Raw genomic sequence first — 19381 nt, 5'->3', positions numbered from 1 at the left:
TGAGGAGTTAAAACATGTCATTGAACCATAGACTGTAAAAAGAACGCGAAAATGTTATAAACGTATGCGTTGTTTTTGTTGTTGCCGCTAAACATTAAATCAACATGCATTTTACAAAATAGTTCACTCACAAATACATGTTAGTGATTAAGCTCCGCCGGCGGTGAACGCTGACAACATGAACACGCGCCTCTCGTGAGTCATTCGACTACCAGCATGCAACGGGTGAAGGTTTTTTTTTTTTTTTCAGGTGGGTGGGACTTTTAGAGAGGCGTTGCCGCACGTCGTCGACCACTTCAGGAATATATAGCCGCAGTAAGACGCACATTTTCATACATTGCGCATTTCTCTTTACCGTTGCGTACAGCACTGCAATTGTCAGAATACGACGTTTTCGAGAAATAAAGACTAAACAATGGCCAATTACATTCATGTACCGGACGAGGCTCCAGCTGTGCCCAAAATAGACGTGACAGTTGACGAGGCTGACTACAGACCCGGTGCACTGAAACTGATCAAGACGCTGAGACCGAGCTGGAAACCATCTGAGGTCAAAATAAAGGTGCCGTTTATTTATTAATTTATTAATCATTTTGTAGATGTCACTGTTAGCTTGCTCGGTATGACATACCTTCGCATGTATTCGTGTATGCATGCTAATATCTCTGTAGTGCAAAGCTAAGTTTAGCTAGCAAGGTGTTCCCATTCAAACACGGTAAAGTTAGCTCAAAACTAAAGCTGAAACTAGCCCGGCGTAATGACACCAATAAACAGCCGATACTCTCCGTTAATGTCACTATAAAACGGCTAATGGCATCCTCAAATAGACGGTAGGTGGTTTTCTAGCTGTGTTACATACAGCACAGGAGGAGATGCTGCGGTAATCTTTCCCAGCTAGGGTTAATGTTTTGTCTTTTGTAAATAGCATCTGCGTCAGCTCAGGTCGGGATCAAACAGGGGGAGTCTCTCTCGCCGCTTTTGGCGCAGTCGAGCCTGCTCGCCCTGCGTTTCACTTCGACAACGTTGTAGTTAAGTTACTTCAGTCTTATGTAACCCGGGCGGGCACGAACTCTGTGAGACTTGGCCTGGAGGTGGGTATTCACACACAGCAGAGGTGGTACTTGTCATCGTAGCTCTAAATTATAATCATACAGCGCCCTGATGACCCAGTTCCTGGTATGTATGAAATTGGCAGGAGGTGTTAAGCACAGGCTATATCATGGTATGAATCTCTTGTCTATTCTTGTCTACTACTGGGGCAAGAAGAAAAAAAAAACTCTACATGGCAAATAGAGCATGATAAAACAGTTTGCTTTCACTTTTTGCACAAATGACTTGAATCTCAATACTCTTATGTTTGATCTGCCAAAGTCAACCAGGTCTACTTTTATAATGAAATAAAAAAGGAAGGGATCATTATTTGTAGAGTTACCTAATATTATCCTAGATATGCAGGCTTACATTGAAGCTTGGTTGGAGGCACTGAAAATGAGTTTCACTCCTTTACAATAACATATCAAGGGGGTGTGGCTCTGCTTGGTAAACACAGCAAGGACCAGAGCTGATCACATGCTCCGCCACCCTTGCCTATATTCATCAATGAGAGCAAAGTGGGAACTCAGCAAATGCCAGTCATTGCTTCCTTCTGCAAAATAAAATTCCCCACAATCCTGCCGTTCTCAGTCAATCCCTTCTAGAGTGAACAATTAGGGCTGGTATGTTGGCACCCGCCCACCCAACCTCTCTCCCACAAAAAATGTTCCCAGCTCCACAACAGAGACAGTTCAGTGTTTGGCGACATTAATTCCTTCTCTCCCTTGTGTTCTTTGCAGGATCCTGACTAACCCTCAGTTCTTATGTAATACTCAGAATAATGTAGGTGTTCAGACAGTGTTTAAATAGCATCATGTGGAGGATGTTCCCACTGTCATTAAACATAGGCATCAAGAAGCACAGGACAAAGTATGGTTTATTTTCCCCCTGATTAACCTGTTTTCACTCTTTCTTTATTTTCCTCTTACAGTTTTTCACAGATGGAATAACCAATAAGCTTCTGGGCTGCTATGTGGGAACAGTCATGCAGGATGTGGTTCTGGTCCGTATTTACGGAAACAAAACAGAACTTTTGGTCGACCGAGAAAATGAGGTGAAAAGTTTCAGAGTGCTCCACGCGCACCGCTGTGCCCCACGCCTCTACTGCACCTTCAACAATGGCCTGTGTTATGAATTTCTACAAGGAACTGCCCTGGAGCCTGAACACATTCGCAGTCAACCTGTTTTTAGGTAAATTGGCTTTGTTATGTAACTAAAACGCTCGGGGAGGGTTTTTAGGAAGGCATGTGACCTGGGAATTTGTTGCTTGCACCTCTCACTGTCCTGGGGAATGATTGACAGGCACACACTCACACTTAAATTCACTTACCTCTTTCCTGTTCAGAACTGAAATTATTTACATATTTGGTGGCTAAGACTTAAAGGGCCAAAGCTTCATCTCTTTTTTCCTTCTCTATTTCTCTTCCTCCCACGCACAATTTACACAGTTGCACTGCTGTTTTTTCCAGTTTGAAATAAAGAGTCAAACTGAGTAGAACTGAGAATAATCTTTCAATGGCTGTTCTGTAGTGGTTATTACAGAGGCCAAGATGTTATCCAAAAGTGTAAAACTTAAAATGAAGTCTTATTTTTTCTTATAATTACAAAGCAGGTTAAATTAAAACATAATTAACCACATTTTTTAAACAGATTTGTGTCTGACCCTGGATTTTTTTTCTTCAAGCTTTTATTTTTTAATGAAAAGCCCTTCATGGCTTAATTGCAAGTTGGATCCTGGTTGTGTATTGCTGCTTAGTGCTCTAATTCAAATTCCAACCATTTTCTCTCTTCTACCTTCCAGGCTCATTGCCAGGCAGCTGGCCAAGTACCATGCCATCCATGCCCACAATGGCTGGGTGCCCCAGTCTGACCTGTGGCTAAAGATGGGCAAGTACTTTGCTCTGATCCCCAAGTACTTTGAGGACCCTGAACAGAACGCCAGGTGAGACCCTGTTGTATTTCACAGATACTGCAATCTGCTAAGCCATCAGACATGGTTTTTCTTCCATTAAACTGATGCCATTAAATGCCATTAGTCTAGAAGTATTTGAGTCACTTTTTCAGTGTGACTCAACTACAAGTTTAATGCAAGGAATTTCAACTGAATGGCATAATAGCATCTAGATTTAAAAAAAAAAAAAAATCACAAAGAACAATAGTGTGAACTGTCATAAGAACTTACATGTCTTAAGAAAAATTAGGACCTGAAAATAAAGATCTGACTAACTTGCATCCTAATTATATAATTTTTTAAAGACCTTCTACAGTCTCATCAAAAAGCCATAATAGTTTCTAATTGATGTGTTACTACACTCAGTGGGGACACATGGCCTCGCCTCCTGTATTTTTCTCACACTCAGTCATCTCCACGTGGTTCTATGACTCCCAACCTCTCTTATCACTGACTTACAAATATTCCAACCAACCACAAGGTGCAACTGCACCACACAAGGGTATTCATTAACAGATCTCCACGTCTCACATGACGTGAGGACCTTGTTGGAATGTATTTCATAGTCTCAGCAGGTATGACTTCACTTTACAGCTCTACCATTCCTAACAGATAACACCTTAGTGTACAGAATGTTCTCTCTAAGATGTGAGTGATGAAAGAGAAGGAAGGGAGGTGGTTGTAAATCTTACTTTTAGTCAACGCAGTCACCCTAATTTCTTAAACTTAAAGCTGTCTATATTAAGCTTGTATTAGCTCATACTGCTATTATATACCTCAATACAGTCAACCAAATATGTTGGTTACAGATTTAATCAATCAATCAATCAAAAACAATCAGGTGTGCTGCATCACAGGTAAACTGACTCTGACTTCTTCAAGAGCACTCACAGGTTTTGGATATTGTTGAAATTAGCTTTGGCAATAACAACTGCCTTTGTCTATTTTGACGCTCAGAATGAATCCAATACAAATATTTGACTTCTAGAAGTTGTTTTATTACCATTGAGGTCACACAAATATTAACACTGTAAGAGGAATGCTGATAAAGACTATGACACTATTAATATCTCAGGGCTCCTGTGTGTTGAAGTCAAAAACAAAAAGTTAGGCTGAATCATGTTCTTTCCACTTTATGTCGCACCGTGTTTATCCACTTTTCTCCTGACCAGGTCCTACAAATGATGTTAACTGTAATTGTCTGATACAGTGAATTGTAAGGCATAGGGCTGTCAGTTTTTAGAAAAATGAGGTTCGAACGATTATTGAATGACCCGTAATTCGTTCGGATATATTCGAATATTACCCCCCCCCCCGCCGCCGCAGCCGCAGCACACAGAGTCGCAGTGTTTTATTTTGAAAATTGACCGGATACTCTCGTTGTTTCATGTTTGACTTCCTGCCCAGCTTGACGCGATTGCTCGCGGCTCTCACACAAAATAGACCAGACGCTGCACGGCACGAGCCGGCCGCGGAGGTGCACACCGCGACACCACACCAGCGGTTAATATGGGCACAGAAAGTAAACTGGCTCCGTTTCTCGGCTGTTCGCGGCCCTTCCGCGTCCGGTGGACGTTCCGCGGCGCTATGCAGGCACCGGGCACTGCAGCCAAAGACGGTAAATAGAGTATCTTGGCTGCAGCCTGCATATCGAGCAGGTCATTACTGCTCGAATACGAACTTTTCCCCCCACATTCGAACGAATATTCGAATGTCGAATAAAAAGTGACAGCCCTAGTAAGGCATATATAACTAAATTGTGCAACCAGGAAAAGGCTGTTTGCTTATTTAAAAGACATTTTTATTATGATACTGTATGTTGTAGGTGCTACTATAGTTAAGTTATCAAAAAAATTGGAGCAAGAGTCGGGCAAGGACCACAATGCGAAATATGCAGAGTTGTAGAGCTGGCTGGCTGTATGAATAACTTTTTCTACTATACACATGGCTCATTTTCTTCTTTTTGTTTGCCTTAATCTCAGTTACCATCTTCATCCTTGCTTCTATTTTTAACTCTACTTCCCTATTTTGACACCCAGAGCACCTACCTCTTCTCAAACCGTCTTTGACTCTCTAACCCCTCCAGGTTGAGCATGGAGGTGCCCAGCCCACGGTGCCTCCGGGAAGAGCTGCTGTGGCTTCAGCAGAGCTTGTCAGTGCTCGGCTCCCCTGTAGTTCTCTGCCACAACGACCTCCTCTGCAAAAATATCATCTACAACCAGGTGGAGGGTGAGTATAAACCACACAAGTATAATCATAGGCATTTTTGTATGACTGCTTTGTGTTGTAGTGTGATCGGCATTGGTCCCTACGCTCAGGTAGGATGGTATTACCTGCACTTCCTCACAACCCTAGTCACATGCTTCACTCATTGTCAGTGTTTGCACTGGGCTGCAGAACTAGAACGGTCAGACGAGACAATCCAGTTGTTTAGATGCTTGACTATTGTCCTTGGGGGAATTCCTATTCAAAATAAGGCACAACATGTGGTTCAGTTACAATATATTTTCCCAAAGTCTTCTTTTTTGTGAAGGCAAAAATGTGTTAAAACACACATTTATTAGAGATTTGAGTTATTGTACCTCTAATCCTGGCTATTGTGTCATTTATTGATAGATGCACAGTGAAGCCTCTTCTAATTTGGATATCATTCTTATTCCTAAATGAAGTCTGATCTGTCGTTCTAATTCTGTGCTGAAAACTTAAAAAGAAAAACCACTGTTATCAAGCTTCAACAAACAATGCCATTACATCATACCACATTGACGGCACATGTTTGGTGCTTTAGCATTATTGCTGTTTTGATTGTATGAATGTCAAGCGACATGTCCTCGGGCAAACGTAGCTGCCTTTTTGCACTGAGTGACTTTGATTACAGCGGCCAGAGAGCGTGTACCAGCCACAACTGTTCTAAGCATTGTCTTTGTAGCAGACGAATGGTGGAGTAAACGGGTGAGAAAGAATAAAAAAAGGGGTGATGATGATAGTACGGGGCATTTTATGTATGCGGGAGGTGGGGGGGGGGGGGTGTTAAAGGGAGGGTTTCAGAGCTGTCAGCCCCCTCGTCGGGTTTGCGACGAGGGGCGGGGCCCTTCTCACAGCTCCTTGTGTCTAGCCTTTTTCCCCCAGGAATGACAGCTGAGGGTGTGGCTGCCCTGCGCCGCCCTGCCCTGGTGAGGCAATGGAGAGAGACAAACCTCACGCACAGGCGGCTCTGAGGGCCCTCAAGTAGTCTGCCCACTGCTCAGGCTAATCGGGATGAGTTCATGGCAGCAGTAGGAGTCACGTACCCATTTATCACCCTCCGGTGCTGCTCGGCCACCAGTTCCCTCTGACCTCTTATTGCTAGACTACTTACCACACTGATTATTACACGACTGTTTTTTTCCATTTTCACTTGCTTTATTTACTGTGAGCGCCAGCCAAATGCCTAAAGAATAAAGCTACTTTCCGTCACTGCTCCTCACTCTGCAGTTCCCACATCAAAGCATCATATTATTCACTGGGCAGACCATATAAGTGATAGGATTCAGTATGTCCAATGATAATCTGTATTTTCCTAAGTGTCAAGAAAATCCAATGAACAAATCAAAACCGACACATTTTCCAACTAACAATTAGTGTTTATTTAGCACTACAGTGGTAATTAAACCCTTTTGGAACAATCCTCATTTCTGTATGAATCTGTCTCTCTTCCACATTACGCCTATAAACACTGTGCTTTAACTGTATTGTTATTCCATAATTCACACATTCACAGTGCAAAGTGTAAAACGTTTGGACCCTTTGGCTCAATACCAACTATAATAAGTAGAGAGATCTCAAACCTGTAGTCTAGGCAATGAAACCAGACTGGTGGTGTGGGTTAGAGCTGCTTTGATTTATTAAGGAACACTCAAACGTTTTGACTTTATCTGCAGATGTGAAACATTCCTCACATCAAAGATCTCAGAAGAACAATAATTGGTTTGCATAAAGCTGGAAATGGTTACGGACGCCTCTCAAAGACTCATTAGTTCACAGACAAACTATAAATGGAGATCATTCACTTCTGTGGCTACTCTCCATTGGAGTGGGGGTTAAGACTAAAGGCTTCAAGGAAGCATTGGAGCTGGTGAACATCTCTGTTCACAAGTCTATTGTAAACAGATCTTGTTGCATGGTTTCATGTACCATGGTGTCTTACCAGGGACACCACAGAGATAGCTGCTGCTCTCCAAAAAACTCATCTCTGGACCTCTGAAGTTTGAAAAAGAGCAGCTTAGGCTCCATAACACGACTGGGTGTTATGTCTTGTGATACCACAGTTGAATTATTAGGGGAAGAACAGCGTTATGTATGATGTCAAAAGGAGACCGTATACAAACATGAAAACATCATCCCAGATATGAAGTAGGGTGGAGGGAGTGTCTTGGTTTTCAGCTTTGCTGCCTCTTGGCTTTGAGAGCTCGAGGGGAAAATTAATTCAGGAGGATAATAGGAGGGTGGCTGTCCAGCTGCTGAAGCTCAATACAAGTTAGGTGATGTAATAGGACAAGGACCAAAGAAACCCTGAAGACTAATTGCCAAAGTAAATCTCCTACATGACCTCAAACAAAGAGAATCCACATATAGGAGTGGTCCAGTTAGAGCTCAGGCCTTAAACCAGCTGCTCACACAAGAACTCCTAAGAGTGTGGCCGAGCCAAATCAGTTTTGTAGAAAAAAGGTCCAACATACTTCCTGATTATTTCACAAGTCTGATTCCAGAAGCTCCTCCGTAAGGTTAATGGTGCAAAAGGAGAAAAGCAACTCCTTGCACAGCCGCAGTTCCTCAGGTGCAGGTGGAGGTGCAGGTGCAAAAGGAGGTTTAACACTTATTGAACACAAGAGCTCACTTACTTTTTCACCAGCACCATTAATATTTAATCACTATGTACAATAAAGACACAAAAGATGATCATTTCTGATGTGATGTTTGTGTTAGCACACCGCGTTTGTCTATACTTGTGACTTAGATGAAGATCAGGTCACATCTAAACAATACAGAAACCAGGTTATTCAAAGGGGTTTACATACTACGTATTGTCAAAAACACCAGTCAGCAACACCGTTGCATTTGATTACATTGTCTACACACAAAATGTATCATTTTGAGTTTCTACAGAATTTTTACTTCAATAATACTCTAAATACTGCTAACAACTACATTATTCAGCTGTTGTAGGAAACAAGTCTGAGGGACTAACTGAGGGACTACATCTATGTAGAAAATTTGAGAAAAGGGTTATTTGAAAAAAAATTAACAGGTTTGGGCCTGGTAACTGGAGAGAGTATGGGGAAGTTGGAAAGTACAGAGAAACAGATTAACACATGGTTGGTTTTGGTTCTTTTCATGGGATTTGTTGAGAACAGCAATAATACAGAATTTCATTGGCTTTATCCCTCAAAGCTGAAACATTCTTCTGAAAAAAAAAATTGGAGAGATTTCTCTGCTTTTTATTTTATTTTTATTTTTTTCAGAAGAATGCAGGGAAAGCTCTTTGCATAACCACACAGTGTGGAGGAATCGATGTGCACACCTGCAGAATCTCATTTGAATAGGTGGTTCTGCACATCAAACAGGTGTTGACTGGTTCTGCAAGGAAAGAAATCCAGCATCCCAACGATTGGGATAACGCCTTAAATGCTTCTAAACATTGTTAATTAGTTTTCTGTGGGTGTATTGGAGGGTCATTTGTATAGACATGTAAGGCTGCACAAAATTCATGCATGTTAGCAGAATCATGTTTGGTACAAAGGACCAGAGTTTGGAAGTACTATTGATTAGGACCTGGAATTTCCCCTTATCCCAGTACTTTCAGTGTAATCACATGTCTTAACATTGCAAACACAACTAGACCATGCCTACAAATGACAAACACAATAGAATCAACATTACAATAGAGTTGCAGGACTTCAGCTTAAAGCTATAATTACCACAGTTCTGACTGGGCCCACTCAAGCTGTCTGAACCCTCATTCTAGTAATCCCTGTCTTACCTTGCCCTTACAGCCTTGTGTTTGATTGAAAAACAGACTAGACATGAAAAAAAGAAAAACACAAAACAAACATCTACCACGCTGCTTCCTGTCACTTCTCTTCAGCTGCAGTTGCTGAGTTGAAACCACTTGTCTGCCAAGCACTGTAGCAGTGAAACCACCACTTCCTGTATTGATAAAACCATAAATAAAAGTGGTGGACGCTCATTCGCTTTCGCTGCTCTCTTTAAAACATTCAGTTAAGGGTTAAAAAAAGAGATACTTTCACTAAGTGCTGTATTGCTTATCTTCTCTCACGTTTCTCAGCCTTAGCTCCCCTGCCCCTCTCACTTTACTCACATGTTTGCAAAGGGGAAAAAAAATCTGCACACAAGAGACAGACACTGCAGTTCAGCAGCCAACAGGAAGCCCTCTTAAAAAATTCTGTCATTTGCAAAAGCAGCAGAGGTGTCACGCTATTGGGTTCACCACAGACCAATGGGAAGGGAGTATTGGAGGGGAGTGTTGTGAGAAGGGGAAGTGAGGTTGCATGTATTGGGGAAAGGGGGGTGATGGGGTGGGGAGGAAAAAGAATGGAAGTTTGGCTGCAGGGCCTGATGTTTCGACACTATGCGTGCGAGCAAGAATGGATAAAAGACAAATGTGTCAGTGAGAGAGTGAGCATGTGTGAAAGATGTGTTTGCCCCAACCTTTTCATCTGCTGCACAGGGGGCTATAGCCACTGCCCGGAGGTGTTCAGTTGTGTCCCGCTAGGACCTACACGCCGGCTGGTAACCCACCTCAAAGTGTCTTTTTTGTAGTCCAGCAACACCGCAAAAGACATATGTTCCATATGTTAGGGCAAAGAAATGAGCTAAGGCCAAATCAAACAAACAGAAAAAAAGATTAAAGAGCCGAGACATTTAATTAGATATATTGTTCTTCAAGGTTTTTTTTGTTTTGTTAATATTGACTGTTACAACTGGGCTTGTGAAAGTAAGGGTTTGTATTTTGAGGTCAGCCACTTCATGACTGAATGCTTCCCTCTGTGTTTCCTATCAGTGCAGTCACCTCATATTTTCACTGACCTACAAATGCAACCAGACAGCAACGCATTCTTCTCTTACCACAGGTTTAAATTTATGATTGGCTGTAATCTCCAGATACCCATATTTCATTGGTACTAAAAAAAACTAATTTGTGTTTTATTTTACAAACTTTATCAAAACGCATAGCCCCATTTAGCTCCCAGTTACTGTGCGAGGGGTACGTTGTTCGCTGCAAGTAATAGAAGAGTGTGTTCCTGTACTCACTGCATTTTTCTGACATCCACTTGAGTGTCTACTTGTATGTTGGACCTTTCCTTCCTTTGTCTCTCTGCTTTCTTTTCATTTGACTCTTTTTTCCATCTCTTCAAAAATAACTGACCTTTTTTTTCCTTTTATTCTGTTGCATGTATCCAAAACAAACACTGAAAACGCAGCTGCACTGCTTTGCCCCCCTAGACTTTTGTATGTGTTCCACATCTTGCATCAGGCTTTGCACTTTTTCATCTCTGCTAATGTATCCCGGCTGCCTGTTTTGTGATTTCTTGGAAATGGGTTGATAACTCATTTACCAGTACTTCTACTCTGACAACCAAGATAAACTGGGAGGCTCACGATATGTAACCCAACAGGAGCTTTTATCCTAAATATTTTTACAAGGACAACACACATCACAGTTAGCATTACAGTAAATGTGCCAGTGTTAGTCAGCTGTGATATATTTAAATAAGCAGCTTTTCATTTTAGTAGGAAGCGTTGGTCAGCAGTTATTTTCAGAATACCTCTCCAGTCTAAAAGTGTCTCTCTTTAATTCCCCTTATCTCGTTTTTTTCTCTGTGCTTAAGTCGTCTTCTGTCTTCTTCCCCTCAAAATGCAAACTCTTTCTTCTTGCTCAAAAATTGGCAACTAGCCAGCCAGTCCAGACAGCCAGGGAGAAAGTAACAGTATGAAATGAAAGGCCTTGACATTCTGAGTTATCAAAGGGAAAACACAACATAATCATTTCACCTGCCTCCTGTGTCTCCGTCTGAACAAATCCCCTTCTCTTTCCAGGCACTGTAAAGTTCATTGACTACGAATATGCTGGGTACAATTACCAAGCCTACGACATTGGGAACCATTTCAATGAGTTTGCTGGTAGGTGTACGTCCAGATTTACATGAAAATGCATATGTAAAATACATTCACAGAAACACGAGTCTTTTATAACTTGTGTGTTTGTTTGTTCCAGGCCTGAATGAGGTGGATTATAGTTACTATCCAGGGCGGGCCTTTCAGCTGCAGTGGCTCCGCTCCTACTTGGAAGCCTATAAGGAGCACAAAGGCCAGGGCAGTGAAGTGACCGACACAGAGGTGGAGATTCTGTACGTCCAAGTCAACCGCTTTGCCCTGGTAAGCATTTGTGCATATCTGCACCTGGCTAATCTTTAATTTAATTTGTTTATTGCACATAAAATAAAATAAAGTGTTTACATTTGGTACAAATCACTCTATAGAGAGTGGATTATATAAAAACAATGTGCAGGAGAGGTTGGAAACCCGTGGAGGGCTTATATATGGTCCCCACCGTGACCTGCAGATCAGATGAATATACAACTTATGGGGTGAAATAAGTTTAAATGAAGAACATCAACAGCAGAAAAAAACTAAACTAAAAGACCAGTACAGACTATCTTCATGGTCTAGTCTCGATTCTGTATAAAAAAAAAGTTGCTCTGATTGGCAGATAGCAGCTTCTGATTCATCTTGACAAATTCCATGTGGGCAAGAATTAGTATTACTGTATGCTGTCCTCCTACTCTTTCTAGCTACTGCGCTGTGCCCTTGTAAATAACAGAGAAGTTAAAATGAAACCCTTGCAGAGTAAGAGGCCGGGGGCTTCCTGTCAGCTGATTCTTTCCATCCCCTGCTCCTGCAGGTGTTGGGCCAGCAAACACGTATTACAGGCTGATGTGGGTAAACACAGACCTGAGTGATGTGGGCTATAGCCAGTGCTGCTACCTGCTCTGAATACCAGATAAAGATATTTGTGACATGCTCACTGATGCGGCCAGTGTAAGTGTGGCGGTTTGAAACCCTCTTCTGAGCCGCGCTCGGCCTTGTTGACTGTCAAGAGGAAAAGAGGACAGCGTGGAGGATGGGCAAGTCGGTGGGGCAAATTGTTTTCTGTGTCGGCTATTTGTTGTAGTTGCCATAGGGCTTCTGAAAGCTCAGTACATGCGCGTGTGAGGTTTGTTGGGTAATTAGAAACCTTGCCTTTACTTCTAGTCCATTTTAATCCTGTGTCTGCCTGTTGCTCTCTCTGTGTCTAGGCGTCTCATTTCATCTGGGGTCTCTGGGCTCTGATTCAGGCCAACTTCTCCACCATCGACTTTGACTTCTTGGGGTAGGTTGCCATCTTGAAATAAACCAGCTACAACACTTTTACTAAGAGCAATTTTATTCTGCTGCCCCACAGATATTTAATCATATGTTTAAGAACAAAATGTGAAGCATCCAGATTATTTTTATTTGTGTCATCTCTGCACAGTCTGATATATTTGCACCGATATCCATCGCATGCATTTTTATCTCATTGCTGACGCTGCTCCTCTGTCCATGTCTCTCCTCTCAGATACGCAGTCCTGCGCTTCAACCAGTACTTCAAGATGAAACCAGAGGTGACTGCGCTGAACTTACCAGAATAAAAGTCCCCACCCTCTCGTTCGCTCTTCCTCCCGCTCTTCCTCCTCCTCCTCCACCACTCCGCTCTGCACCTCACATGCTGACAGCCGAGCGCCCTCTAGAGGTCTGTGTAGGAAAGAGCCAGACTGAGAGTCTGTCCTGTTGAGTGCCTACAGGTCCCCTCTCTACTGTCCTTATCTCTAGAGATTGAACAGACCACCCAGTCATAACCATCATCTGCAGTCACGCCTTTTTGTAACCGGGGGGTCAGCTCAAATTTGTATTGCGGGTGCATACGAAGGATTGACTTGAGACCTGCTATAATGTGAAGTTCACGTGGCTTCTTATAATATCAGTAACGATATTAACAGGATATCGGCATACGTATCTGTAAGCAGCTTTTCTCATGGTCAGATCAGGTGGACTGTCACCTCATTGACAAACAACACATAGAAACCACCAACGCGACGGACAGGTTGTCCCGAGCACTAATGTGATTGCCTGGAGACACCTTTGTTATACACAGATGGGTGGAATCCTTCAGAGCCAGCGCAGCCAACGACCAAATTTATTACAACATACATTACAAAGCCTGCTTTGTTCGCAAACCATCCATGATTTAAAAAAAAAACAAGAAATGAAACAAATGCCAAGTGAAAAGGCCAGTGCTCAACCCTAATACCATGTGATATGAGCCACACCACAAAAAAGGAAAAAAAAACGTTAAGGCCTGTCTTGTGACTCTCGATTTCACCCTTATTTTCCGCAGCGTGCTGGGCGTGGGTAGTGCACCAAAAACAGCCATGTAGTCACTGATGTGTAGTTTGGTGAGGGTTTGTGTTTTGGCTTTCTAGACTAAAAATAGAAACATCAAGTTGTAGGAGAGCATCTTGTGTTTACATCTACCCTGTTCCCTCAAGTGAAATAGTTGTGTGTCACTGAACAGCCACTTGACTTGAGAGAGATTTCACTGTAAATTAGTTTTCAGGTTTGTTTTGATACTTGGGTTTTTGTCTGATTCATAACTGGGGACATGAATGCATCTCACTGTAAGTTGAACATTCCATGTTCATAATGCAAGACAGGACATTTGGTTGTAGGTCACATGATGCGTCAGTAGTGTTAAGGACTTTGATCCACTGTGGCACCGACTGTAAGCCATGCTGTACTTGACAAGACCAAACCATGATATAGCCTGCTCCTTTTTCAGGGAATGTTTGGGAATGATCTTTAAATATTACGAAACACTACTAATCAGCCCTGGTGACTCAAGGACTGATCGTTTTATCTACTTGTAGACCAGTTTTCATTCACAAAATGTGTTGTTGATAGTGTGACGTGGCCTTTGCTTGACTGTCAGATTGCTGAGCCAATGTTGAAACGAAGGTCAGTAGAAAAGTGTGAAGTTTGAGAACAATGAAAGAAAAGAAAGTGAAGTCAGTTACCTCTAATGGGTTAAGTAAAACTGTGATTAGATTTAAAAAAGTACCGGTATTGAAAGTCGGCTGTTAGTGGGACCTGAGGAATAAGAGCTCCATCTGTTGGAGAGAAAAGACAACGGCTGCTGTCAGTCGTCATTCTTGACATTCACCTTTGACCTACATGTTAAATGTTACTGCTTTCAAAAGCTTTAGGAGGCCCTTTATTCATTATCTCCTGGTTACTTTAACAAGCCTACACCAAAGTGCTGACATCTGTTTTTTTGCTTGTACATAATGCACACATTTTCCACGTAGCGCACAAAGTATTAGAATGACTTCTTACTTTATATAGACTTCATAAAAATGACCATTTTTATACTTATTTAAATGGAAATGTCAAGGTTGGGGTCTTTGGAAACTGTGTGGATGTTTGCTGGTGCAGTAACACATGACACTTGGGCAAATATGTTTTATTCAAATAAGAATTCATGAATGGCATTGCCAAAAAAAACCTTTTAATTTCCAACTTCCTGAGCAGGTTAAACATGAACATGTAAGCTGCCGCGAAACAAGTTTTCTGGTTTACTCAAATACATTTTCTGATCACATATTTACCCAGGTGTCCTTTGCTGGTTAGCTCTGTGAAGAGACTTGACAGACAATGCTGGATTGTCGGATCACGTGTAGACTCCTGTTTGCCTGTGTGCCTGTGGAAGCTCCTATTTTGTACTTCACAGTTTTGAAGTTTAGCCTGTTACTTCTCTTCTGTCTTTAATTTGCTGTTGCTGGTGAATAATGATGAGGAAATTGAGGAGCCCCAAAAAGTTGTGTTTTGGTGTCCATGCAGTACACTGTCACACCACGTTTACTCACAACATACAACATACTTATAATACAGTCGGTTTAATTCGGCTGTCTGGAATGAAAATGTAGAAATCATACCGCTGAAATGTTTCCTGTAGGCTTTGTCTCCCAATCCATCTGAAAGAGATTTTCACTGTATATCAATGGTCATCTCAGTTCTGATTAACATGAACCAGCACTACATTTCCTAAATGTTTGTTTGTATGTAACATTGTAAAAAAAAAAAAAAGAAAAAGAAGAAGAAGTGTATCTTTAAATTTCTCTGGCCACTGTAGCATATGTTTATATGTACAGTAAACAAATGTAACAATATCTTTGCTTGTTCTGAAATAATGTGAATGAATGTACATAAAAGGATTTTTTTTCTAAAAGTTGCATTAAAGTGAACAGTTGTCTGGGGTAAGAGGTGAAGTTTCAAATACTGTAAACATGCTTTGAAAAATAAAGTATATTTACCCTTAGTTGTGTCTCTCTCAGTGTCTTAACAAGGTGTTCAGGGGCAGACAACATTTTTTTTAACACCAGACAGGATTGGTAAAACAAATGTGTGGCAACTAACCAAAGTAGCTATTATATCTTATTTAAAGAATTTGACCAATTTTATTGTCATAACAAGCACTTATGTGATTACCCAGTTTGCAGTTTAAATGAGCCAAATGGCGCCCCCCCCCCCCTGGGCTAAAAGCTGATAATACCAGCTAGTTGTCAAAGACAGAACTGCACCCACGACATTACAGTTTTTCTCAATTGTTTACACACAATTACTGGTACTTGTGACACAATGGCCTCAACATCTAACTCATGCACCAACCCCCTGAACCAATTCTGCTAAACTACAAGCACAATTCCTGCTTTACACTCAAATTGCAGTTCCACAACACACTTTTTTCAAAACACTACACACAATTCTCTGCGTTTGGCACAATTTGCATGAAGAAAATCTCTTGTTTTCACAAGTAACACTGTTATCCAAAATTCTAAAGTTAGTTTCCCTACTATGCACACTGACTCATCACATGGGTAAACACCTGTCACACAGTTATACAATTTAGCAATAGCATAAAAGGGCAACAGGCAATGATGGACTGGCAACAGAGAAGAAGACACCAAACAGAGAGAGAGGCCACACAAACACACACCAATATATATACAGCAGTGATCATAATGATGATGAGAAAAGAAAATGCATTGATCACCAAAATGGCATGTTGATGGAAGGATTCAAACCTAGACGAGAACAAAGTCTTTGACTACAAAGAGTGCTGCTCTACTAGGTGAGCTACATGTTGGTCTCATTGTAGCGGCCCTTGGTTCCCCAAGAAAAGAGGCGGAGAGTTCCTTACGGGTGCATGAGTTTATTTCTTTGGTGTAGCACCGTGAAAACTTGTTCCACAAACCAAGGGGCTAATAGGAGGATGGAAGGTGCCGTCTATACTGTGTGTCACTGTCTCCTGATAACAGAACAAAACCAAACCATAAGGGAACCTACACCAACACAAAAATTACAAATAATTCAACAAAGAAAACTCACTCAACGAGCCACGGACATGCTTCAAACAAAGCCAGCAGCACAAACACTGAGCCAACCAGGGGAGAACAAAGGGAGGATGGTGGTGATGCGCACAGGTGAGCGCACACACCCACAGGAAGAGCTTACAGGTAACAGTGGCCTCCTCCCTTTTATACCCAGAAAACTGACCACTAGATGGCAGTGATACACTGACTTTTACAGGCACTTGAGTGAGAAAAAATAAAGTGGGGAATCAGCAGACAGGACACAGAGGAAGGCTGAGGTGGCAGCCCACAACAATTTACTGTCATTTACACTCCCACCAATCATGTTATGATGAATTTGTCACCCAAAGAATCATACATGATTTTAAAAGTAAGTAACACATTTTTCCTTTGGGGTCAGATTCATAACCTTTGACATCACTGTATTGAACCACAAATGTTAACAGATTGGCAAAATGCTAGCAAACACCAAGTCACTCGTTCTCTAAAAGGAGCACCAACTTCTGGATGGGTCTTTCGACAATTGTGAGTTTCCCTGATGATTTCCGATCTCCCACTTGCACTTTGACCTTACGCACTAGGTCATCACTCCCTTGGATGGGTTCAACCACTCGTCCCAACTGCCACTGATTTCTGGGAAGAAAATCATCCTTGATGATGACAACATCATTAACTCTAAGGTTACGCCGAGGCACATGCCACTTTTGCCTTGTAGAAATATTCAAAAGGTATTCTTTCCTCCAGCGACTCCAAAACTGTTCAATCAGATATTGCACTCGTCGCCACCGTTTTGCTGCATACATGTCTTCCTTCACAAATTTCCCTGGGGGTGGAAGAGCGACTTTGGGCTTCATCAGGATTAGATGATTAGGTGTCAAGGGCTCTAGTGATGTGGGATCATTGGGCCTCATTCACGAACCGTTCTTAAGAACAAATTTGTTCTTAAGTCCTACTTACGAAGTTTTTACGAAGATTGTGGCATTCATGAATGTTTTCTTATCCAGAATTTGTTCTTAACTAAGAACAAAATCTAAGAACAGTCAGGAGTATACTTACGCACTTTTAGGTGCTGAGACTTCTGCAAAAATAACCGATTATAGCGTTTTCTTTTGTTCTGCAGTTGTATGATATTTTATGATTTGAATAAGAATTATTTTCTTATCTTTTATGATGTTTTTAATAATCATATATATTAATAATAATAATTGACAAATCATTGCAGTCTCTTAAAAAACATTATAGACACTTAATTCATATCATATCTTTTTTTTTGGGGGGGGGGGGCATACAGCTGCCGATATGATTTTTTTTTTCCTAATTGCGGGCTGCAACAGTGCACTTACTGTAAGTGTACACACAACTGTTTTTTTTTTCATATGTGATATGATGATATTTATGATGGCACACTTGAGAGTGTGGTCTCTCTGATAACAACCGAAGAGCTGCATCAACTGCTGACGCTACTAAATATAGCCTAAATATAAATATAAAAATATAAACTAAATATAAGCCTTTCGGTTGTTTCTTTGTTTCCTTCCTGCCGCAGTAGCGCCACTTCACTACTAAAGTTCTTTTTACGTTTGGAGACTGGTGCTCCCTCCCAGATTTTCATTTGAGCATTTCAACTTTCTTTCTCACTTCACCTCCTCTGCTCAGTGCCTGTGGGTTCTGTGCACACGGCCCTGCAGTCTCATGCCCTTTTACGGGCATTGATGGGGCTGTTACCTATGCTAATCCTATGTTAATTAGACTCACCTGGCACACGCCCTCAACTTACGAGGAGATGGCATTCATCAAGTAGGAACACAGCTGCGAACAATTCTGAGGCTTACGAACGCGTTGATGAATCTGACGTAGGGTTTTCTTAAGGAACTTCTTAAGAACAACTTAAGAAAGAATCTAAGAAGGTTCTTAAGAAGATATTGGTGAATGAGGCCCATTGATGCCATCTGTATTCAGCGGGCGACTGTTAACAACGGCCATAGCTTCATAGAACAGAGTTCGAAGTGAAGCATCATCAAGTCTGCCAGGACAGAGAGAAAGAGTGGCGTTCAACACATTCTTCACAGTCCGGATTTGTCGCTCCCAAACACCACCAGCATGACTTGCCGCGGGGGCATTGAAAATGAACTCACATTGTTTATCCGCCAGTTGAGCCTCGAGTTGAGTGACATCACACTGCTTTAATGCTTCTCTGAGCTCGTTCCTGGCTCCCACAAAGTTTGTGCCATGATCACAATGGAGTTGGCGCACAGCTCCTCTGAGGCTGATGAAACATCTTAAGGCATTCATAAATGTGTCTGTCGACAGATCTTCCAACATTTCAATGTGAACAGCTCGGGAAGAGAGGCAGGTAAAGATGAGTCCATATCTCTTATGTTCCTTGCGGGCCCTTTTGATAATGAACGGTCCAAACACATCCATACCACTATATGTGAAGGGGGCTGACACCTCGACTCGTTCGATTGGAAGCTCAGCCATACGTTGCTCCTCTACTGGGCGTCGAAGCTTCCTACACTTCACACAATTGTATATCAGCCTGGCAACAGATTTACTCCCACCAATAATCCAAAATCCGTTGGCTCTAAGCTCCATTTGAGGTTTGACTTCGGCCTTGATGGCAAATCCTGTCATGGTAATGTGACAAAATGAGCTGAGTAACATGAGAGCCCTTTGGAAGGATGACTGGATGTTTTAGTTCTTGACTGAGGGATGATTGCTTTAGCCTCCCACCCACCCGAAAGAGGCCCTTATCCACAATAGGATTCAAGGCGGAAAAGAGGACTGGAACTAGGGAGACTACCTCCTCTTTCAAGTGTTTTCATCTCCT

General features: G+C 41.9%; 1 protein-coding gene across 5 annotated transcripts; it reads left to right on the top strand.

Moving 5' to 3' along the window:
• Window positions 1-332: 332 nt before the first annotated feature.
• Window positions 333-15447, top strand: etnk1 (ethanolamine kinase 1). Of its 5 annotated transcripts, none has more exons than XR_015035123.1 (9): window positions 333-562; window positions 2024-2283; window positions 2894-3034; window positions 5130-5272; window positions 11141-11224; window positions 11319-11479; window positions 12400-12473; window positions 12702-14045; window positions 14084-15447. XR_015035123.1 is itself a non-coding variant. In XM_085769753.1 (8 exons), exons 1-8 carry the CDS (start codon window positions 416-418, stop codon window positions 12772-12774), a joined length of 1083 nt encoding a protein of 360 aa, XP_085625879.1. In that variant the 5' UTR covers window positions 333-415; the 3' UTR covers window positions 12775-15447. The 5 variants fall into 5 exon arrangements, 1 of the variants encoding a protein (XP_085625879.1); XR_015035122.1 differs by having other exon boundaries at window positions 12702-15249; window positions 15312-15447; XR_015035124.1 differs by adding an exon at window positions 9771-9832 and having other exon boundaries at window positions 5130-6318; window positions 12702-15447.
• The last annotated feature ends 3934 nt before the right edge of the window (window positions 15448-19381 follow it).

Source organism: Trachurus japonicus, chromosome 23, assembly GCF_045865225.1.
Source record: "Trachurus japonicus isolate A0001 chromosome 23, Traja_1.0".
Classification (NCBI taxonomy): domain Eukaryota; kingdom Metazoa; phylum Chordata; class Actinopteri; order Carangiformes; family Carangidae; genus Trachurus; species Trachurus japonicus.
This window is presented reverse-complemented; position numbering and strand designations above follow the sequence as displayed.